Source organism: Theropithecus gelada, chromosome 12, assembly GCF_003255815.1.
Source record: "Theropithecus gelada isolate Dixy chromosome 12, Tgel_1.0, whole genome shotgun sequence".
Lineage (NCBI taxonomy): Eukaryota > Metazoa > Chordata > Mammalia > Primates > Cercopithecidae > Theropithecus > Theropithecus gelada.
Genome location: NC_037680.1, coordinates 63,177,982 through 63,202,559, shown reverse-complemented (window position 1 = coordinate 63,202,559; position 24,578 = coordinate 63,177,982). Strand labels below are relative to the sequence as shown.

At 34.1% G+C, this 24,578-nt stretch overlaps 1 protein-coding gene across 3 annotated transcripts in view; it reads right to left on the bottom strand.

Annotated features, from left to right (window-relative positions):
* Positions 1 to 950: 950 nt before the first annotated feature.
* Positions 951 to 24,578, bottom strand: part of ITGAV (integrin subunit alpha V) — a 93,448-nt gene continuing 69,820 nt past the window's right edge. For all 3 annotated transcript variants that reach the window (XM_025404084.1, XM_025404085.1, XM_025404086.1), the window contains 13 exons: positions 22,551 to 22,688; positions 17,884 to 17,951; positions 17,083 to 17,230; positions 16,516 to 16,608; positions 14,969 to 15,048; positions 14,517 to 14,597; positions 13,971 to 14,076; positions 12,853 to 13,011; positions 11,684 to 11,797; positions 6,117 to 6,230; positions 5,907 to 6,014; positions 4,873 to 4,995; positions 951 to 4,601 (listed from right to left, as the gene is read on the bottom strand). In XM_025404084.1, the coding sequence (XP_025259869.1) occupies positions 4,506 to 4,601; positions 4,873 to 4,995; positions 5,907 to 6,014; positions 6,117 to 6,230; positions 11,684 to 11,797; positions 12,853 to 13,011; positions 13,971 to 14,076; positions 14,517 to 14,597; positions 14,969 to 15,048; positions 16,516 to 16,608; positions 17,083 to 17,230; positions 17,884 to 17,951; positions 22,551 to 22,688 (1,428 nt within the window). In that variant the 3' untranslated portion in view covers positions 951 to 4,505. The remainder of the gene's footprint in view (positions 4,602 to 4,872; positions 4,996 to 5,906; positions 6,015 to 6,116; positions 6,231 to 11,683; positions 11,798 to 12,852; positions 13,012 to 13,970; positions 14,077 to 14,516; positions 14,598 to 14,968; positions 15,049 to 16,515; positions 16,609 to 17,082; positions 17,231 to 17,883; positions 17,952 to 22,550; positions 22,689 to 24,578) is intronic.

Genomic DNA, 24,578 nt, shown 5'->3' with positions numbered 1-24,578 from the left:
CGCCTGTAATCCCAAAACTCTGGGAGGCCAAGGCAGGTGGATCACTTGAGCTCAGGAGTTTGAGACCAGCCTGGACAACATGGCAAGAACCCGTCTCAAAAAAATAAAATCATTTCGTTTGTGTTATCTCATTTGATCCTTAAGAGCAACTAGTAAGTCAGGCAGGACAGAAAGGCTCTGCCCATTTTCTAATTCTCACACTCAAAATACTTCCATGTGTAGGTGCTGTACATTTTACATCTTAATTACAGCCAAAATATCAAGTATAGTGGTCAGGAGAGGGGTAGTTATGACTTGCTGGTCCAGGGGAACTATCACATCTAACTAAGCATATAATGTTAGAAGCAAGGACAGTGGATACTTTTGCAGGGCAGGGGTGAGATATGATTAGAAAGAGATAGAAGGGGGCTTCTGGATGCTGGCAATACTCTTATTTCATTTCCATAGGAATTTATGGTGGTGGTGTATTATGCTACTTCAGTGTAATTTCCCAAGCATCTCAAAACTTAATTTTTTTCTTGGTACTTTTCATTTATGAAAATAGGTATTTTCATACTAGAATTGCATATGTATATTGCAATTGCATATATGCAATGGCATATATACACTATAATTAAAAATTATAAAAGAAAGATGTAAATGTGCATTTTAAAAGCAATCTGATAATGTACAAATAATAAAGGTTAGCATAATGAATTTAGAAATGTTTGTTTAGAAATAAAATAATTCTTGTATTTCAGGCAGATACATATTTGCCTTTCTAAGGATGGCTTTTAATGTGGTACATTTTGCTCTTTTTGTGTTTCTTTTCCTCAAATAATTGACATTCAAGATTTGAAGTTTTAGAGAAAGCTACCTCTCTGAGGTCATCCTTTTAGCTCATCATTGCTAGCTCATGTAATTAAAAAACAAAACCACATCATAGAAAGGATAAACCCCATACACAAAAGTGGCACCATATGCTTATGTTTATTGTACAGTCACAAGTTACATGTTGGAAATCAAGCAGAACACTGCACCAGTTTTCACTAACTCAAATCAAGTTAGCAAATGACAAATTTTAGAACAGATTCATTTTCTGTCTCACCCAATGTGGGTGACCACAAACATATTTACTTTCTATGTTATTAGGTAGCAAATTAATTTGATACACTACACAGCTTCCAAGTTACCTCAGGATATTTCAAAGTGTTTCAAAACTAGTAAAGAATAATTCATTTCCAGCCTGAAATACAATGCAGAATGGACCATTTAGGGGTAAATAACCTCACTTAATCGCTCTTTCCTGCTAACAAAAATAATACAAATATTTGTTTATATTAGGCTTACTACATTAATGACAACTTTGAGATTATCTAGATTTGGTTACATTGTTATATTGCACTTGAGAAAAATGACAAAAAACATCAAAGATTCAGTACCTCTCCCAAGAAGTTCATTATATATCAGAAATTACAATGAAATATAAGCATATATTGCATGCTGCATATTTCTATTGCTCAAACCAGTCAACCAACAAACTAAAAGGAATAATCTCCGAAACACTGAGTATTAAGTAATTTCATCTACCTTTTTTGATCCTACAATCATGTTTCAAATTTTAGGTGTTTTTCTTTAAATTAGTCATCAAACTACTATATATACCAGCTATCCAAGAATACAAACAAGGTGATACTGAGATGGGTAGTGGCTGCACACAGGTATTCCAAGAACGACTCATTCTTCTCCACCAAGCTCATCATTATATTTTGCAACTTAGGAAGTTCTACCAACTTAGGAATTCTGTTTGCCTTACAAAAATCACTAATCTATTATATATACAATGCTTTTATCACACAAATCTCTCCCTTAGGGTCATGATTCACTATCAAAAATCTTTCACAGCCCTCTTAAGCCAGTAAAGTCTCTTTTACTAACACTTGAGTTTTCTTTATGGAAACGTAAGTGTTAATGAGAATTAACCACGAATAAGTAGTTTAATAACACAGGTAGAATGATGGCAATAATATTTTGACTAATTGTTTTACCTTTCAGATTCAGAATTACAGTGATAATCGTTAAGGGAAAAGAGAAAGAAAGAGAAAAAATGATTCACATGTATTTTTCTCAAAATATCAATTTTGAAATAAATACCTATATAAAAATCAAAATCAGTATATTTCTTAACAATGTCATGTTTTCAATATCTTCTAGTTCATTTATATGCTTTCTTAAAACTGAATCAGATCATAAGAATTTTATACTTTAAAATGGATTTTTATTCTCAATAAATCACAAATACAGTAGTATTTCAAATGTTTTAGAAATTTAAAGTTTTCATAGGGCAAGTTTTTGATATTTAATCATGATAAAAAGAATCCCAACATTTTCTTCAGAAAGTAGGCTTTCAAATTACACTTTTCCATATTTTTGTAGATATATAAATGTTCATTTTTTGAAGGAAAATCTATGCTATTATACAAAACTATATTTCATAAAGGTAATTTAAGAAATCATGTTAATTTCCAAATTACAGCATCTTTCAATATCCAACACAAGATTATTTTCAAGATAGATGCCATAAAATGAATAGATGGCACAAAAGCAAATCCTAACACTTTTGTCAAAGAGTGACTTTCTATCCAACATATTTTCAGAAATGACTGTTACTAGGTGGTAAAACTGTTAAGGTAAAATTTGTTATAGACTAACTTACTGATTGGTGGCAGGCAACACTTGGCCCTAGGATAAAAATATTTTTCTTAAAAAAATTTAAATTTATTGGTAATAAAAATATTTACTGCATATGATTAAGCTTTTTCAAGCTACTAATAAAAATCTATACTTCAAGACCCATTACTTTTGAAATTCACTAAAGCTAAATAGAGAGTCTTGTCTACAGTCCTACCTTGTATACCTCAACTAAATGTGCTCCTATTTTATGAATATTTTCTTAAGATTAGCTCAGTCATTTCTGCAGGAAATTATGAGATATGGCAAGATAAATTTCAATTATTTTTAAAACACAGCAAAATAGTCAATTATTTAAGGGAAATATTTATCATTACCTAATGAGGACAGCAGTTAAAGAGCTATTAAACTCTCTATTTCTAATGCACAACATGATGTAATTGCACAAAAATAGGTATAACTGATCAGCATCCCCAGGCCTTGAGGAACTGTGAATAAATCATATATTCCTCTAGAAGGTTCACCACTCTACAGAGCCATATAAAACTACAACTTTCTACCTATGTGGCTTTTATTAAAAATCCTAGAAAAGTAATTTATACTAACAAACTTCAGAAAGCTTTAAAAGGTTTTCAATAACTTGAACTGCTTATAAAAATTTTTTTAGAAGTTATTCTGATAGCTAAGACTGATTTTACACATTACCTTGCTTAAACAGGGGTAATATTCCTGTAACATTATGCTATTGCTAGAAGTAAATCAGTGAGTCACCTTAAGAGTTTTTATTCCAAGCATTACTCATAAAGTTGGGGTAAGGGGTCCAGGTTCCTGTCAACTGTAAGGATTCCTCATTGATATTGACCCATTCTCAGTAACAGTTTTGGAAATACAAGGAAAAATACATGAATAGGGGGAAAATAAATTAATACTAACTAAAAACTCTGCTCTACTCTAAGAACTACATAGTATTTTAATAAAAATGCTTTTTTTATACTGTAAATAGCCAGACTAAAACAATGGAATAAATATGCTTTGAAAATAATTTCCAACTCCATATGGCTTTAAGCATTATGATATTCAGTTGAAATTAAACAATTACACAAAAGAGGCATTTGTGATTATGGAACTAATTTTTAGCATAGGTTGGCTTGAAGGATTTCACATAAAATTTATACAAGTTAAAATGTAATAAAATATTGTGGATTTAATATAAACAAAAGTGTTATAGGATCTACCCAATTTTCATATTAAGACAAAATATTGTACCTTTGTTATTAAAAGCAAGAATTTTGATGGTATCATGTATGTGTTTATAAAGTTCCACGATTTAAGGGATTAAAAAAATCGAAGTTCATGCAGTTATAAAGTCTTTAGTATCCTGAAAAGTAAACTGTAGTGTAATATGTATTAACATTAAGTACCTATACAAAAGACATGATTGCTGAGGTCCAAATTTGGACTGCTTTAAAACAACAACAACAACAACAAATGAAATTCAATACATTAAATCAGAAACAGTAACTGAAGGAGGTACTATTTTATATAAAGTAGTAAATCAGGCACTATCTGTCTTATATACATTGAATAAAAACTATCCCTTGAAATTTTATTATTTAAATACCTAAAAACACAAGTCACTCTATATTATTAAATGTATGTCTGAACTTCTTTATCAGGAGAAGGTTGACAAATATAATTCTCATTTCGTGGTGAATGCCAATTAGCACTATCAGCAGTAAAGCCTTGGATTTTTACTCCTCATGAAGAAAGTTTAAATCTATAATAAAGTTGCTAATTCTAGTGGGTCAAGATGTAGTATAACTTAAAAACTGCAGTTAAGTTTCTGAGTTTCCTTCACCATTTTCCTGAGGTTGAAGTTGTTCCCTTTCTTGTTCCTCTTGAGGTGGCCGGACCCGTTTAAAAAAGCCCATCTGTCAGTTGAAGAAAAACCGTTATTACTGTCATATCAGTGTAGAACACGAAAAGTATTTTCTGAGTGACTATATTGCCACTAAGAAAATTTAAATTGTATTTCATAGAATTTATCTTCCCTCAAATAATAAGTAATGCTCATCAAGCATCATTCATTACAGGTCCCTTTCTTCCTTCCCTTACTTTTCATTCTTCTTTTCCTTCTGCCCTTTCCCTTTTCTTCTGTTTTCTCTCTCTCCTTCTTTGTCTCTTTCTAAGTTCGTTACTTACCCTGTACATTACAAATACCAAAACAGCCAGTAGCAACAATCCTGCAAGAACTGCTAAAATGATCACCCACACAGGCACAGGCATGGGTGCTGGCTGAATGCCCCAGGTGACATTAGTGGTAACCTATCGAGGAATAAAGATATTAGTTTTAAAAACAGTGCATTGACTTAATCAACAAATATCTGAGAAAATATTATATTTTATTTTAATGGAATTCACAGTATATTCTTTTCCTGCATATGATAATTTAGTGATTTCACATTTGGTATCAAGAGCATGCACATACACACATGAAACTCCCAATGACAGGTTGACTTCTGATTGCATCTGAAATGCAATCTTTTTTTTTTTTTTTTTAGACAGTCTTGCCCTGTATGTAGCCCAAGCTGGAATGCAGGGGCATGAACTCGGCTCACTGCAACCTCCACCTTCCGAGTTCAAGTGATTCTCATGCTTCAGCCTCCCCAGTAGCTGGAATTACAGGCATGCACCACCATACCCAGCTAATTTTTCTGTATTTTTCGTAGCGAAGGGGTTTCACCATGTTGGCCAGGCTGGTCTTGAACTCCTGGCCTCAAATGATCCACCTGTCTCAGCCTCCCAAAGTGCTGGGATTACAGGTGTGAGGCACCACACCCAGCTTGAAATGATTTTTAAATAATCCAATCCAGTTTATCACGTGCTGATCCCATTTTTACTCCTTAAATATCTCCAAAATGCCTCACTTGTTGCAGTTAATTTCCAACTTTCTAACTTTGTAAAGGAAAATTCCTAAAATTTCCCCAATATAATGTAGTATATACTAAGAAATTTCTTACGCTGGACAAGATGCTAAACTGAAAGGTCTAGCTTTAATCATTCCAAGGTAGGGGAGTAAAATGATAATATTAAACTAGGTAATAATGCTATCATGTAATTTCATCAGTTTAAATTATCAAAAGAGTTAAGCTGTCATTTTTTTAAAAACAAAATAAAAACATGTACAGCATTTGAATTGAGTACATTTACTGTATTCACCTAAACCAATGACTTACCAATGTGGAGTTGGTGATATCCTCAATTGGAAGATTTTTATAAGGAAACTCTATGACATTAAATGAAGCAGATGACTTCAGAGAATAGGAATGATTCTGATTTTCTTTCTGTTTGGAAATAACAATTAGATGATTTTCCAGATATCAGGCCTTTTATATTTCTTTGAAAACACTGGGTATGTTTGCTAAATGCTGCACCTGTCTACTTACATTCATAAAGGTCTCAGTCCACAGTAATGACTTTACGTACAAGATTGCACTCTTTCCTCTGTCTAATCTTCCAACTTGGCAGACAATCTTCAAGCACTGAGCGACTCCACAACCCTGCCAAAACAAATCCTTCACTTAAAAGCAAAGGTCATTCTATCATCTCTTCAACATTTGAAAATTCACCATTTTTTTTTCTTTTTGTGTGATGGTCAAAGAGATTATCCAGATTCTTTTGTCTTGTAAATAGATAGGCTAATAGTTGAGTCTATGAATGCTTTTTATTTTGAAGGGGTTGGTATGTTTCTTTTCTTTTCTCTTTTTTTGCCACACATGTAGTTCCTTGTAAATGAAAGGGTTGGTTTCAATGTGATTTGTTATAGAAAGATAAGATCCATAATATTAAAAGATTCATTCTATGACTAGAACTCAATATTCTTTAGGCAAACTCAGAACATGGTGATATTTGTAAGATATAAAAACCAGATCTCAACATCCCTGTGGAAAAGAAAACAGAATTTTTAATGGGTATTCCATGGAGGGCCTACAAAAATCAAATCACATGCTGATGGCCTCTGACGCATTTAATGTTTTAATCAGTAACTTCAAGGTTGGCAGGCAAAAGAAATAAATATTCAATACCTTCTATATGCTTCTATACACTGTATTAGACATATCACATGTACACACCCCACGACAATGCCGCCCAGTAGTGATACCATTTGCTGATGATCAAGAATAGAAAAGAGTTTCCTTGACCTGATAAAGGGCATTGATAAAAAGCCCACAGCTAACATCATACTTCATACTTCTTTTTCCCTAAGGTCACAAATAAGAAAATAGAAATCAAGCCATTTCTACTCAATATTGTACAGAATGTTCTAGCCAGTGCAATTAAGAAAAATTAAGGCCAGGTACGGTGGCTCACTCCTGTAATCCAAGCACTTTGAGAGGCTGAAGCAGGCATATCGCTGCAGGTCAGGAGTTCGAGACCAGCCTGGCCAACATGGTGAAACCCCACCTCTACTCAAAATACAAAAATTAGCCAGGTGTGACGGTGGGCACCTGTAATCCCAGCTACTTGGGAGGCTGAGGCAGGAAAATCACTTGAACCTGGGAGGCAGAAGTTGCAGTAAGCTGAGATCATGCCACTGCACTCCAGCCTGGGTGACAAAGCTAGACTCTTTATCAAAAAAATAAAAATAAAAATAAAAGTAAAAGGTATCCAGATTAGAAATGACAAAGTAAAGCTATCTCTTTGTAGATGACAGGATCTTACATATAGAAAACACTAAATAATCCATATTAAAACAATTTAAGCTAAAAAAACAAGTACAGAAAAGGTACAGAACACAAGATCAATATGCAAATATAAGCCATATTTCAGTATACTATCAATAAGAAATCCAAAAAAGAAATTATTGAGGTCAAGAGCAGTGGCTCACACCTGTAACTCCAACACTTTCGGAAACCAAGGTGGGAAGGTCACTTGAGGCCAGTAGTTCAAGACCAGCCTAAGCAACATAGTGAGATCCTATCTCTACAAAAATGAAATTTAAAAATTAGCCAGGGGTGGTGGGTGTACTTATAGTCCTAGCTACTCAGGAGGCTGAGGCAGGAGGATTGCTTGAGCCCAAGAGTTCAAGGTTGCAGTAAGCTATAACTATGCCACTGTCCTCCAGCATAGGTGACAGAATAAGACCCTGTCTCTAAAAAATAAAAATAAAAATAGGCTGGATGCGGTGGCTCATACCTGTAATTCCAGAACTTTGGGACGCCAAGGTGAGTGGATCACCTGAGGTCAGGAGTTCGAGACCAGACTGACCAACATGGTGAAACCCATCTCTACTAAAAAATACAAAAAAATAGCCAGGCCTGGTGGTGAGCGCCTGTAATCCCAGCTACTCGGTAGGCTGAGGCAGAAGAACTGCTTGAGCCTGGGAGGCGGAGGTTGCAGTGAGTCGAGATCATGCCATTGGACTCCAGCCTGGACAACAAGAGCAAAAACTCCTTCTCAAAAATAATAATAAATAATAATAAAATAAAAGAGCATTGAAAAGAATACACAGAAATCATGTAACCAAGGATGTGCAAGACAAGTACACTAAAAATGACAAAATATTGTTGAAAAAATTGTAGAATAAATAAAAAGAAAGACATACCATGTTCATGAACTGAAATATGTAATGTTAAGATACTCCCCAAATTGAGACAGGCTCAAGAAAATTGCTACCAAAATTCCAACTACCTTGTTTGCAGAAATGGACAAGCTGATCCTAAAATCCATAAGGAATCACAAGGGACTCTAAATAACCAAAATAATCTTAAAAGGAAGAAAATGTATTCATATTTCTCTATTTCAAAACCTGAACTCCAGAGCTACAGTAATCAAAACAATACTTGTATTAAGGATATACATATAGGTCAACTGAACAGAATTGAACATCTAGAAATAAACCCATATATTTATAATCAATTCATCTCCAACAAGACTGCCAAGACCATTTAAGGGGAAAGAATAATTTCTTCAACAAATGATGCTGAGACAAACAGATAGCCACATACAAAAGAATAAATCTGGACCCCTACCTCACACCATACACAAAAATTAACTCCAAATGAATCAGGGATGTAAATGTAAGAGCTGTAAGTGTAAAACTTATAAAACCAAAAAAGCCTAGGTATAAATCTTCATGGCCTGTATTGAGCAATGGTTTCAAAAATATGACAACAAAAATACAAGCAACAAAAGAAGACATAGATAAATTGAACTTCAGATTTAAAAATTTTGGGGCATTAAAGGACACCATCAAGAAATTAAAAAGACAATGCACACAGAATGAAACAAAACCTGTGTAATCATAAATCTAATGAAGGTAGTATCCAGAATATATACAGAACTCTTTGCAACTCAACAATAAAAGGCAAACAACTCAATTTAAAAATGGGCAAAAAATTTGAATCGGTATTTGTCTAAAAAAGATATACAAATGAAAAGATGCTGAATATCATCAGTCAATAGGGAAATGCATATCAAAACCACAATGAGTTACCTCTTCACACCAACCAGGATATCCTGATTATAAAAATTTTAAAACAAACAAAACCAGAAAATAATAAGTGTTGACAAAGATGTGGAGAAAATAGGACCCTCATATATTGCTGGCTGGGATTGTAAAATGCTGCAGCAACTTTGGAAAATAGTTTGGCAGTTCCTCAAAAAGTTAAGCATAGAGTTTCCATATGACCTAGCAATTACACTCTTATGTTTATTCTCAATAAAACTGAAAAACATGTTTACATGGAAATTTATGCACGAATGTTCATAGCAACACTATTCAAAATACACAAAAAGTAGAAATAATCGAAATGTTGATCAACTGATGAATGGATAAACAAAAGGTGGTATGTCCACACAATGGAGTATTATTCAGGCATAAAAATGAAGTACTAAGGCATGCCACAACATAGATCTTGAAAACATGCTATGTGAAAGAAGGCTAGACACAAAAGGCCACATGTTGTATGATACTACATTTATGAAATGTCCAGAATAGGCAAATCAGTAGGAATGCAGGTTAGTGGTCACCAGGGAGATAGGGGAGAATGGATAAACTGCTTAATGGGTACAGCATTTCTTTTTGGGGTGACAAAAATGTTTACAATTATAGTGGTAATGGTGGTTCAATGTTGTAATTATACTAAAAAACACCAAATTATACACTTTAAAATCATTAAACCGGTTAATTTTATGTAAGCTTTGTCTCAATTTAAAAAAAGCAGATTCTGAAAGAGGACAGAAAGTGCAAGATCAAAAGTGGGGTTGGGAGGTAGAAGGCAGTTTCTATTTCCCATGGGTTGGTCAGGGAATTCCTCTGACATAAGTTTACTTTTAAGGACATGAGAAGGATATGGGAAAATAAGCTACAAGGATATCTGGACAAAGAATTTCAGGCAGATGGAAGAGCAATTTCAAAGCATTGAGGAATAAACATGCTTGGGGCTATCTGCTCAATGAAGAGCAAGGTGGAAAATTTGAGAAACAGAATAGTAAGGAGAGGAGATGCAAGCAGAGAGGCAGGAAGGGCCTGTTAATGTTGGGCTTAAAGGTCATTGTAGCCTCTTGCTTTCTCATTGAGTTAGACGGGAAGGCACTGGAGTGACACAACCTGACCTGTATTTAAAATGATCACTGTGGCTTCTATGGCATACAAAGTATAGTGGGGAGAAAGGCAGAAATACAGAGGCCAACCAGGAGTTTGGCAATAGTACAATTGAGAAGGGAAAGTAGCCTGGGTTAGGTTGTGTTAGTGATGAAACTAGTGAGAAGGGGCCAGATTCTAGGCATTTTGAAAGTAAATATTGATACAATTTGTTGAAATACAAGACGTGAGATTTGAGATAAAGAGAGGAGTCAAGCATGAGGTCCAGGTGTTAGAGAATGTAGCTGATATTTACTAAAATTAACTAAGAACTTTATGGAAAGAGCAGACTTGGGAAAACCCAAGGGTATATATTGAGAATTAAGTTTGAGATTCCTATTAGATATTTAAAAGCAGTTTCTAGTAAGCAGTTGGATATTGGAATCTGAAGTTCAATGCAGAAGATCACACTGGAAATATAAATCAAAGGCATCTATACCAGATGGTATTTACAGCCATGAGAGTCAATAGAAGGAAGTGATTAAGTGAACGAAAGTCACTAGGCAGTTGAACTGGATGAGAACTAACAAGAACCACAGAATTTGGTGTTGTAAAAGTAACCAGTGATCACTATTAAACATAAGCAGTGCTGGGCCTGGTGGTTCATGCCTGTCATCCCAGCACTTTAGAAGGCTGAGGTGGGCAGATTGCTTGAGCTCAGGAATTCGAGACCAGCCTGGGCAATATGGTGAAACCTCATCTCAACAAAAAATACAAAAACTAGCTGGGCATGGTGGTGAGCGCCTGTAGTCCCAGCTATTTGGGGGACTGAGAGGGAAGGATTGCTTGAGCCTGGGAGGTCAAGGCCTCAGTGAGCTGTGTTTGTGTCATTGCACTCCAGCCTGGGTGATAAAGTGAGGCTCTGTCTCAAAAAACAAACAAACAAACAAAAAACACTATACCAGGTTCTCTACTAGAGATTTGGAGATTTGTTGATTAAAAGAAAAAAAAAAAGCAATCGCCTTTAAAAACATTATAGCCATTATATAGGCTAACTCAACAAAGGTTAATCAAATGCTAATTATTATTCCAATGTATTTTTGTTGGGACCTTCTGGATTTTTTAGTATCGTACTAAAGCCTCAGAGATTAGGAGGAGGCCAAGAAAGAGGACAGTTAAAGAACTAGAGTAGGAAAATTAAGTTGGGACATAAACTAGTTCTATTAGCCATCTACAAAAATAGATCATTTGAAGAAAATATGGCATTAATCTGACTAGGAAAAAGGAAAGTAAGAGGAATGCATGGTATAAAAATAAATGTAGTTGTTCAAGCACAGCTGTTGTTATTTTTGAAATGTTCTTTGGCGTCAGTTCTATAGTCACATATTTTTAAATGTCTATAGTGCACGTACTTGAAATGGCACTTACCAAAGTGTGAATATCTCCTTCACTGAGGGCAAGATCCCGCTTAGTGATGAGATGGTCCCGCTCACCTTGCCCAGCAACTGTGTCATTCTTTTCAGATGCTTGCAAAGATGAAATCTAATGCAATCACATTAACAAAATGGTGGTAAATGATAATGAAAAACATTTTATATCAGCATTTTGATATAAACTCTTAGATACGAATAAAAAATAGTGAATGAGCCGGGCGCGGTGGCTCACGCCTGTAATCCCAGTACTTTGGGAGGCCGAGGTGGGCGGATCACAAGGTCAGGAGATTGAGACCACGGTGAAACCCCGTCTCTACTAAAAATACAAAAAATAGCCGGGCGCGGTTGTGGGCGCCTGTAGTCCCAGCTCCTCAGGAGGCTGAGGCAGGAGAATGGCGTGAACCCGGGAGGCGAAGCTTGCAGTGAGCCGAGATCGCGCCACTGCACTCCAGCCTGGCGGACACAGCGAGACTCCGTCTCGGAAAAAAAAAAAAAATAGTGAATGAAAATTTAGTATGATAGAATATTTACCACTCTGTATATGGTGAGCAGTAAGGACAGAAAATAAAGATTAGTCTTCAATATGTACCAAAAAGGTTAGCTCTCCCTAACCATTATTTTCAGCCCTTGCTTACCTCGAGGTAACACACAGAAATGGCCTGAAATTCCACAGTACATTTGTGATGTCAATCATGGGTATATTTTTTATTTTGTTTCTTTACCTTTCCTTAGACCATACTGTATAATTGTTTCTAGTAAAAATCTATGGAGATGACTATATCCAAAAGTCAAAAGAATCATGAGTAAAACGGTAAAGCTTATCCCAAAGTAGCAATTTTAACAACAAAACACCCTTGATGTGATATTACGCCCTGAACAAACAACAATGTGATGGAGCCAAGGTCAAACTGAGTCCCTGAAGGACATCTCATGACGCTCAGTAAGCACTCCATGAAGATACGGTTCACTAGGACATCACAGAATTAACTCTTACCCATTATACAAATGAACTTACCCTGAGTGTACTGCTTATGAACTAAACAATTTTTTGCAGAGTGGGTTTTATATTAAAATAGTTGTTTTATTTTATGAATTTCTTTTATAGGTTTAGAAAGAAGGCAATGAAATATCATTATAATGAAGAGCTGCTATTAAGCACATTACCTTAATTCTCAAAGGGTTGATCTCCATATCTGAAGTGCAGTTCATTGGTCCATCAATATCATAATGAAGGATATACAACAGAGTGTTATTGTTGTATTTATAAGGCCACTGAAGATGGAGCATTGCCTTGCTGAATGAACTTGGACCATTGTTTCTCAGCTAAGGAGAAAAAAGAAAATGTATCTACACCTTGGGCAAAAATCTATTCCATAATCCTTCCCCTACATCAACTTTAGAAATCATGTTAGCAATAGGTTATGAACAACAGCACAGTTTCCACAGTTAACCTCTAATTACAATGTGGCTATTTTTATGCAAAAATTATCAAACTCAACATTTGTCTCTAACACAGAGTAATATGTGTCAGGATAAAAATATAAACAAAGTTGGGCACAGTGGCTCACACCTGTAATCCCAGCACTTTGGGAGGCCGAGGCGGGCAGATCCCTTGAGGTCAGGAGTTCATGCCCAGCCTGGCCAACATGGTGAAACCCCATTGGTGAAACCCTGCCTCCACTAAAAATACAAAAATTAGCCAGGCATGGTGGTGCACACGTGTAATCCCAGCAACTCGGGAAGCTGAGGCAGGAGAACTGTCTGAACCCAGGAGGCAGAGCTTGCAGTGAGCTAAGATCGGGCTACTGCACTCTAGCCTGGGCAACAGAGCAAGACTCCGCCTCAAAAAAAAAAAAAAAAAAAATATATATATATGTATAAACAAAAGGTGAAATATTAAAAAGTTATTAATGAAGGATGACAAAGAAAATTTTCTTCTATAGAAATACAGTTTTGATTATTTGCCATAGGTATTTTCATTTTTAGCCAGAACTACAAAATGCCCATGAGAAAGTACCAGTGACTTATTTCTTTTATTCAAGTAGAACAATTGATTTTAAACAACAAATTATATAAACTGCTTTATTTAAACAAAGCTATTTGTCAAATAAAAATGAATTTATGAAAAAGGAAAATATTCAAACAAATCTCTGACACATAATTAACCAACGTAGAGTTTACATAAAAATTACATAGAATTTTTTTTTTTTTTAAGTAGCTTAGTTGTTCCTCTCTTCATTGGCTCGTTCACTAGGTTTGGGTAAAATCCAACAACTGCAAACCTCATAGATGTGCTGAACAACTGGCCCAACATCTTCTTCAGTCTCAGGGTTCTCCTTGTGCTCCCAGTTTGGAATCGGAAGAAAGATATGATCAGGACTCGAGACTCTAAACAATGACCAAAGAAAACCTACCATGAATATCAAAATGATATAGTCAGTCCATTTTCAAAAGTGCCCTGTATTCATTACTCAAGTGAATAAAATTAGATCTAATTTTTAAAAATACTTCAAGAGAAAACTAATGAACACATACATGCACAAAAACTGCTCTTACGAAATGTACATGTAACAGGTGAATTGACAATTTGTGTAAAAGTTCAATAAACTTATTTTGTGCATGTTGTTGCCATGTTTTGTTCCTTTTGAGGATCACCCAGTATTGGGGATTTGGAACATACCTAGGATTTTATTTCTACAGGAGCTAAAGCCCTAGTAAAACCACCACTAAACATGTAGTGTCTACTGTCCAGAAGAGGCTAAGGCCTGATAGTTACCTTTAAAAAGCAATCATGAGAATGAGATACTCAACTAAGTATTCATACTGACCCTCTTATCTCAACTGCAGCTAAAACAGCAAGGTCAACTTTGTGAGATACAACTGGGCTTACTTTGTCAAATAGATTTGAGCTGAAAAAGAAAAAAAAAATACTTAAAACTGAATTAGGCATAACCACCAAAAACATACAGAGGCAAATCCAGTGAAACTAAAAATTAACAAAAGAAACAAGTGTATAAAGCTTATACCTCAAAATAGTTATTTTCATTAACATTTAATTCCAAGAAGATGAACGTTTTATTTCTGGATTTTAAATTTCGTTTTACAAACTCAAACTTGACAATAAAGTTATTCTTATAACGTAAATATTGATTTTAAAATGCTATAATCAAGCAATAAAATTTAATCTGTGCTATTCTATATTTAAAATATATTACATAGTATATTTACAACAAATAATATTTATTTGATAGTTATAAGTGAATATAAGTTGTTTTCATACCTTTGGATCTGTAAGTCAAATTTCACAGAAGTATCCATCTCTGACTGCTGGTGCACACTGAAACGAAGACCAGCTAAGAGCTGAAGGAGAGAGGAAAAGATAGTAATGTTAGTCAATGTCTAATTAGCAAAATTTCAAATCCAATGTCTAAATAAAAAATAATGTTCTAAAATGGGGTTTTTCTGAGCTTACAATAAAACTGAACAAAGATAATTAAATCTTATTTTCTATCAAATCTGTTTTACTTAATATACCTGGGCCAATCCATAAGACAGCCAATTTAACAATTATTAATCATAATTATACCTCCTTATAATACTATCTTTCTAAAAAATGCAAAAGTAAATGTTTGTCGATCCAGTGAAAGTCTAGCAACTAGGTGCAATGATTTGATAACAGGAAGCTAACAACCAAAGTATGTGCTGTGTTCATAGCCCAGAAAAGAAGAAATGGATGATTTACTAGAGTAAGAGAACCTGGCTAAAGAAGGCATGAGTAGGGCCACAACCAGAATTTCTCCATACATTTCTTATAACACTCCCAACACCAAATATCCTAACTCCTGCAGGCAGAAAATTGGTAGATTTTAAATAAAACAACTGAACCACCAGGTACAAAAAAGGCTTCTTGGGGATCAATGACACATAAAAACAGTACTTCCTGGATACTGTCTCCCACTCCACAAATCTGGAGTTGGCTACCTGGAATAAGCAGAAACTATATAATAACCAGAAAGCTAGAGAGAATGAGAATATGAGAAAATAAAAGGCATGCTCATTGTTAATAAAACATGTAATACATGTGAAAAACTGAACTTAGGGTAATTTGTTCAAGTTCTCTTCCCTAAGATACCGTACATCTAGAAATAATAATGACTTGTAATAGAAGACATACTAAAGAAACATGGAATACTTAGAACTATATTACTACATATCTTCAAAGTACCCGTATCAATATGTCATTAATTAAATTCTATTGAAAAAGTCACACAGCATATACTGCCATTTTGTCCTTGCTACTAGGAATTCTACAAGGTATATTTTGTTTACTTTTTAGAGGATTCGGAAAGTGAGCCATTGGCTGCTGCTTTTCAAGCTCCTGGGCACCCTGCTCTACCATCTGAAGGGGAGCCTGATTCAACTAACCTTTGCTTTGATCCTCTGTGTGGGGCCTGTGATGGAATCTAGCTCACCTAGGATTGACAGTCTTAGTAGTTGCCAGAGTAGCTTTTCAGGATCCATTAAGGCATCAGTGAAAAGAGCAAAATTATTATTTCAGTCCTTAGTTTAAATCATGTTCTCATCCATTTACTAAAGTGAAGGAGGCGCACAGAGCAGCTGATTGCAAACCGTGTAAGAGTACAACCAATTGTTTCGTATCTTAGTTAAAACTAAGCAAAACTCTGCTAATCATTTAACTGTTATATCGAAACTAATTTAAGGACATTGTTTTGAAGCGTTTATTTTTAAAAATTACTATGAGCCCAGAGAACAATATGCTTTTCTATTTGCCGGGGAGAAAAAATCTGTTTAATTAAATTGTCTTACTTGAGTTCCAGCCTTCATTGGGTTTCCAAGGTCACATACCACCTGGCGAGTTTGGTTTTCTGTCTTAAATGCACAGGAAAGTCTTGCTAAGGCCTTTGATAGACAAAGAAAAAGGATACAAAAGGAAATAAAATATCGTGCAGTTGGATATTTCAGTTTCTTGTCCTAAGCAAATAAATCTAGTTGAGCAAACCAGGAGGTAAGGAAAAAGCCAGAATTGGGTACAATTGCCACATGGAAATGCAGAAGTGTTTCTAAAAGATCCCTAGAGGGCTACCATACATAACCATAAAGCCTCTGACAAATAAATTGATGGACAGGCTTAGACACTTTATCTATCTAACCTCGTTTCCAGGCACTTAGCTTACAATTCTAAAAATGTCATATCAATGCATTATGCAAAGTATTAGGCTTAAAAGGAATTATGTAAGAGAGGCACTCCATTGTCTAGCAATTTAGCCTTAGGTAGAATAGCTAAGCTTGTGCTTCACTAAATAGGGGAGCAGCTCATTAATGTTAATAAGATCTGTGAGTGCATTTCGATTTTTAAAGAGGCAGTCTGCTTACTTCACTGTTTCGGACAACCCCAATGAAATCAGCCTGCAGTGGAATGGAAACGATGAGCTCAGCTTCATAGGCACCTTCTCCTTGATTCTGAGCCTTAACAATCAATGTCAGAGGGTTGTCATCCCCAATATAGATCTTCTTTTGATCACTACAAGTTAACAATACAAATCCAGACTGAGAAATAAAGACTAGATGGGGAAAGTATGACTGTTCAAAGAAACAAGAGTTAAATACACAGCACCAACATGTTCAACAGTGTCTCAAGATATCTTAAGACTACTTCACAGCTTGATAGAAAACAGAAAATAGCACACTGGGTGCAAATCCAATGTTCTCTCAGTAAAAATAAACATTGATGCCACTAATATATCACTATCATTCATATCTATGACTGAAGTGAATTATATGTACTTTGTAATTCCCCAATATTTTTCTAAAAGCTAAATTAATCATGTGTCATAATTCTCACAATATTCTTTATAATTCATATACCATACAAAATGGTAAGGATATTCCTTGAGTTCAAAGTATATTCGCAATGAAATGTATCTTTAAAATGATACAATATTACTTTGTGATATTACCCAAAGTTGAATGCCTGTCAACCTAGGCAACTAGTGAAAACACAGTAGATATTTTCTTTAGAAGCTCAATATTGATAGCTTTAGTATTATAGAAACTCATGCATTACCCTCCAGTATAACTAATTCTCGTTAAAATATGTTAGTCCTTTGAATAGAAAAATGTACCCTTCCATTTAAATTTCTTACTACATTATTTATTATTCCAAGAAAAACTTACCTATCTACAAAAACTTCCAGTTTGGGTTTACAGACATTGTCTTCACCACAGTCAAGTAGAATGTGAGCCTAGAAAAAAACATTTTATTTTTCTACATGAAAAATACCAATGCAGGCGGCATAAGCAGTGTTTATCAATATCTATGTGGTTATACACGTATGTACACATGTACATATTTTCATGTACTCATCAGCTTGTTTGTATACCTTAATGCAAAAGAGACCATGGCCACTTATTTTTAAACAGGTCAGTGTACCCAGTCAAGAATGAGAAAGAAGAAAAAGATTCATAGGATATAATACAGTTCCTTGGAACCTTTCAGTTCTATCTCAAATTAAGCTGTTATCATCTTTGAATGAGGACTGGTGTAAAAGAGAAAGTAATAGTCAAGAAATGAGGGTTCATTTTTACTCTGCTGCTAGCTAAGTTGTGAGATGTCAGGCAAAATAGACTCCCTTCTAGAGTTTCTCATTATGGACTGTGCCTCCACCAATATCATGGAAATAGGGCTGCAGCGGATAAAAGAATAAGGAGCTGTACGTATTCAGCAGACAGGCAGAGAGACCAAGGGGCAAAAGAAACTAAATAAAATGAGTCCAGCATTGCATGGTCATTTGGAAAAAGATGAAGGAAAAGGAGCTTGAAGCATTATAGATAGCCAATCAGGGTAGGTGAAAAAAGCAAAGACCTGAACTTTTTTCCCCTCTAGATCTGGCCAGAAGAATGTTCCAGCTAGAGCAAAATGGAAAAACCCAAAAGAGAGAAACACTGGGAAAAAAGCAGAGGAGCTGGGTAGGATGTGAAAGAAGAAACATAAAAAGAGAAGAATGGAAAATAAAGATGAGGCCATTTTTGCTTCAAGCACAGAAGTAGACAAAAAGAAGAGAGAAAAAGATTTAAAGGAAAAGAAAAACGGAGTCCCTCAAATAAAGGATGATGATTGATGATGATTGTACACTTCCAAGTAACAAGGAATGTCTGGAATTAAGGCTTCAACATACACATTTTGGGGGAACACAGTTCAGCCCTTAGCAATATTTAAAATATTGTCATTTTTACATAGAATCGCTTAAAAATTATCAGTGGAATATTTTGCATTCTATTTCTTACTGTCTTCAAAATCCAGAATGTATTATATACTTTCAGCACATCTGAATTCAAATACTTAAGTTTTATTAGAAATTTTTTTGTATTTAGAATTCATATAATTCACAGTTGAAAAAGTAGATTCAAATACTCAAGTTGTTCTAAAGATACTAAAAGTTTTGCAGTAAGAGAATTAAGCATCAGCTTTTAAAATTAAATTAATTAAAATTAAATAAAATTTTAAAATCAGTTCCTCAGTGACACCAAGCCCATTTCAAGTGCTCAGAAGCCACATGAGGCTTGCAAGTGGCTGTACATTGGATAGAGATTCTTAACTGTCATTTTAATTTGAAGGAAACACAAAAATATATGTGAATTAATTCATTTACCTAGATATATGCAGTTGCTATAAGCCTTTTTCAAAAAGGACCATTAGAAGAACTATATGGTGATTCTTTACATCATGCCAAATATAAATCAAGGCTTGATTAGATTATATCAGGAAGAAAGTGTGGACTTTGCAGATAACAAATTAACTAGTGATAAGGTATGTATGTATAACATGCCCAGTTAGAATGTTAGATGAGTATCTTAAGTTTGCAATGAGACATATGTATAAAATATTAATGAAACTGTAATATAGAGATACTTGGCTAACATCACTCTATAGGTGAAGAAAAGGATTTAGCTGGCATTGAAGCAGCCATAGTATTAAAATATGCTGTCAGGAAAGATAGTTTCAGAAATGGAAAAGCAATGTCTTCCATGCTCAGACAACCAAATCTCTACAGTTATATATATTATATCTTGCAGAAAGTAAGAAATTAATATGTATTTGAGGCCGGGCATGGTGGCTCATGCCTGTAATCTCAGCACTCTGGGAGGCCAAGCCAGGTGGATCATGAGGTCAGGAGATCAAGACTGTCCTGGTCAACATGGTGAAATCCCGTCTCTACTAAAATACAAAAAATTAGCTGGGTGTGGTGGTGGGTGCCTGTAGTCCCAGCTACTCAGGAGGCTGAGGCAGGGGAATCGCCTGAACACGGGAGGCGGAGGTTGCAGTGAGCCAAAATTGCACCACTGCACTCCAGCCTGGCAACAGAGCAAGACTTCACCTCAAAAAAAAAAAAAAAAAAAAAAAAAGGACTTAATGTGTATTTGAATCAAAAACATGAGAGGAAAAAAAACCCAACTCTTTCTGCAGAAAACACTAAATCTCTAACACCAAAGGATCAGAGAGCAGAAAGGGAAACACTAGAACTGCACTGTACAATATAGTAGCTACTTGCAAGCCTCATGTGGCTTCTGAGCACTTGAAATGGGCTTGATGTCACTGAGCAATTGATTTTTAAATTTTATTTAATTTTAATTAATTTAATTTTAAAAGTTGATGCCTAATTCTCTTACTGCAAAACTTTTAGTATCTTTAGAACAACTTGAGTATTTGAATCTACTTTTTCAACTGTTAATTACATGAGTTCTAAATACAAAAACAATTTCTAATAAAACCTAAGTATTTGAATTTAGATGTGTTAAAAGTGTATAACACACTCTGGATTTTGAAGACAGTAAGAAATAGAATGCAAAATATTCCACTGATAATTTTTAAGCGATTCCATGTAAAAATGACAATATTTTAAATATTGTTAAGGGCTGAACTGTGTCCCCCCAAAATATATATGTTGAAGCCTTAATCCCCAGTATCTCAGAATGGAACTGTATTTGGCGATATAGTCTTTCAAGAGATTATTAAGTTAAAATATCTTTAGGGTGGACCCTAATCCAATGACTGATGCTTAAAAAGAGATTAGGACACAGACACACACATGAAAGGAAGACCATGTGAAGACACAAGAAGGTGACTGGTGACCATCTACAAGCCAAGAAGAGAGGCCTCAGAAGAAATTAGCCCTGCTGACTCTTGATCTCAGACTTCTAGGCTCCAAAATTAGGAGAGAATAAATTTCTGTTGTTTAAGCCACCCATTCTGTGGTACTTTGTTATGACAACCCTAGTAAACTAATACAGATATATTTTTAAAATAAATTTCACCTATACGTTTTCTACCTTTTAAAAAATGTTGCTAACCAGCAAATTAAAAATTACAAATTTAAAATTACAATTAAAACTTTATATTTCTATTTGACAGCAAAAAGAAAGTGCAGAGAAGAGTTTGTAATGTAACCAGCGAAATGAAGGATCCGTTTTAGAGAAAAGGAAATGATAAAAATGGTGGAGTAATTAACATAAAAACAAGAGTGAATAACAAAGCTAAGCATGTAGAAAGAAACATACCTAAAAATTAATATGTCACTGATGGAACAAATGTAGGACACAGAGAAGATCAAAAAAAATTTTTTTTCAAACAACGAAGAATGAGAATAGGTAGGAAAAAAAGGAAGTCAAATATTACTGCAGTTATTTTTGCCCTCCAAGAGGTTTCAAAAGTTAGCCTACTTGATTAGCCGGCTTTAACACGGTATTGGCATTAAGGAGATTGGATGGGGAGTTTGGAAAACTAATCAGAAGTAGTGATAACAATGATAATAAAAGATTTCTAAAAAATTATAAAACTATAAACAGAAAATAACCATAACCCATATATGAAAGCACATTATATAAAGGGACAAGTAACAATTAACTTTTAAAGAAAGTATAATACTGAATGACAGACATTAAGAGGCTCAGGTGGTCATTATTAAACTATTAATCAACATAATATTGTACATTCAATAAAAATAAAAAATGTAAAGAATATAAACACAGAAGTATGGTTATAAGTTCTGTGTTAATGAATACTAGAAAATGGCACATATACCATGATTATTAATGTACAGAATGAAATTGTTAAAATATAAAAATTAGAAAAGACTTTTAAAAATATTTTAATTTGCCTTTTGTTACCGTCACATATAGTAATCTCAAATTACAAAAACAGAAAACAAACCAAAAAAAAAGAGCTTATGGGATCTTAGAAAGACAAAAAAAAAAAAAAAAATGACAACCTAAATTTAGGGCAAAGAGTTCTATGAAAGAACAAATATTAATGTAAAAACATGAACATGTAATTTAAAAAGGAGAAATAGTAATTAGAATTAACAGTATTTAAATACATTATACATAAGATTTTCTAAAACTAGAATACCACCTATCAAATTTTGTTGCTTTCTTTGGTTTTCTGAAAAGAATTATTTATTTACTATATATGCACTTTTTAAAATTAAAATATCAAAGATAACATAGACATCAAATATCTTTAGCGAAATACTAAAATATGTAAACAAACTGGCACATTGCTGTTCTCCTTGAATTATTTTCCTATTTCACGTATATGAAATGTGATCCTGTCTTTCTCTGTATATCTATGTTAAGTGGCTTTAAATATCTCTGACTTGAAAATTCAGATTCCCAAAAAAATAAAAAGAAAAAAGAAAAAAAAATAGAAAATTCAGATTCCTAACCTTCTGACTTTGACTAAACATCTATCAACATAATAAAGGAAATTTTCTCTAATATTTAATAACATGAATTGTAAGGAAAAATCACAAAATATCACATTAGTGGTAAATTGAGTACAGTACCTGTCGACTAATGTTAGCAGGCGTGAACTGGTTAAGAATGGGTTGCAAGCCTGTTGTATCAGCAGCTGTTCTATAATCCAACCAATATTCCATAAAAATGGTAATTGGAGTGAGTTTGTCTCTAAATTCAGATTCATCCTAGAAATGGAAAGGCTTTGAATTAATGATAACATCAACCTAAATTATCTGGAGAAATCCGTAAGTGCACATTACAAAGCCAGCTGTATTCATCCCTGAGCCTTCAATTCTAACAAAATTCTCTGGAAAATTATACTTATGTAGAAATAGAATATCCAAAAGATTATCCTTATCAAGTAAGAACGTTTAGTCAATTTTTGTTTTACAATGTACTATTTGATTCACACGAAAGTATGAGACATGTTAACATGAGCACTCACACACACCCAACATAATAAGAACATTATTGATACTGCTTAAGCTACCCAAATACGTTTTTCTCTTCCTCCTTCTGCATTCCTTCTCAATAGGATCACATGTAGGCTTCTGTGACTTGCTTTTTGTCCTACACTCTCATTAAGATCCATCCATTCTATTGCATGTAGCCTACGTTAATTTTGTACTGTTGAGTACTATTTCATCATGTAAATATACCACAATTCATTTATCCATTCTGTCGAAAGCTATTTTTATTGTTTATGGGTTTTGTTTTTGCTATTACAGAAACTGCTGTGATTATCCTTACACATAGTGACAAGTGTATTTGTCAGCTCTATAGTACCACATCATTTTCCAAAGTCTTCAAAACAATTCACACTGCCATCAGCAATGTATAAGAATTCTTAATTCACATCTTGACCAATTAATAGGTATTTGTGGACTTTGTTTAAATGTAAGATTCTATTTCTTCATAGCCATGACTTGGGATATTTGTCTTGCTTCTTAAATCATGACGTTTTTAAAATTTAATCTCAAACCTTTTTTGTACTTAAGACAGTCACGTTTCTTCTTTAATCTATTCATGTGGCAAATTACATTTTTAGACTTAATATTAACCCACTCTAGGATAAACGATAAGCCCAACTTGGTTTATGTATCTTTTTTTACAAACTGCTAAGAATTATTTGCTTATAATGGCTTAGTAATCTTACATCTATTGTAAGACTAGAATGAAATTCTCCCTTCTGGTACTATTTTTGACCAGTCCAGGAACCAATTACACTAGTTTCACAGATTGACTTTGAAATATTTTGTTTTTTTATTCTTTCAAAGAGCTATTTAAAATTGAGAAATCTTGTTCTTGAATGTTTGGTAGATATTGCCTATAAAACTATCTGGGCTTTGTCGTTTTGTAAAGATTAACTGCCAATTCTATTTGTTAAGTGTTTAGAGGATTATTCAGGTTTTCTGTTTCTTCTTATGAGAGTTGTATTGTTTTACTAAGAATTTCCATGTTTTGTCTAAAAGTTTTCCCATGTACTGGCCCAAGGTTATTCATAATATTCTTTTAATTCCTCCCTTATCTGTAATGCCCCACTTCAATTCTTAATTTTGTGGTGTTTTCTTCTTACCTTCATTTTTTCTTAACTTTCATTTAAATTAAATAGCATTTAAGGCTATACATTTATCTTTATATTCTACTGTTGTGATAGCCTATACATTTTGATATGTCATATTTTCACTGTAATATAGTTCCAAGTAAATTTCCATTATGATCTTGTTTTTGACCCATAAGTTATCTAAAAATCACACTTCCCAATTCCCAGTTGATCTTTTTGTTATGGATTTCTAACCACTGCCCTGTGATAGCATGTATTCTATAAAATTACTTTTTCAAATTTGTTTAGACTTCCTTTATGGCCTATGCATGGTCAGTTTTTATATTCTTTCATTGTTAGGTGTAGGTTCTATATAAGTCTGTTAAATCAAGTTCATTAATTATGCTCTTGTCTAAATATTTACTGATGTTTTTGTCTTGTTTTGTTTTTTCCTTTAAATAAAATAGAGTCTCACCCAGGCTGGTCTCAAACTGTTGGCCTCAAGAGATCCTCCTGCTTTGGCCTCCCAAAG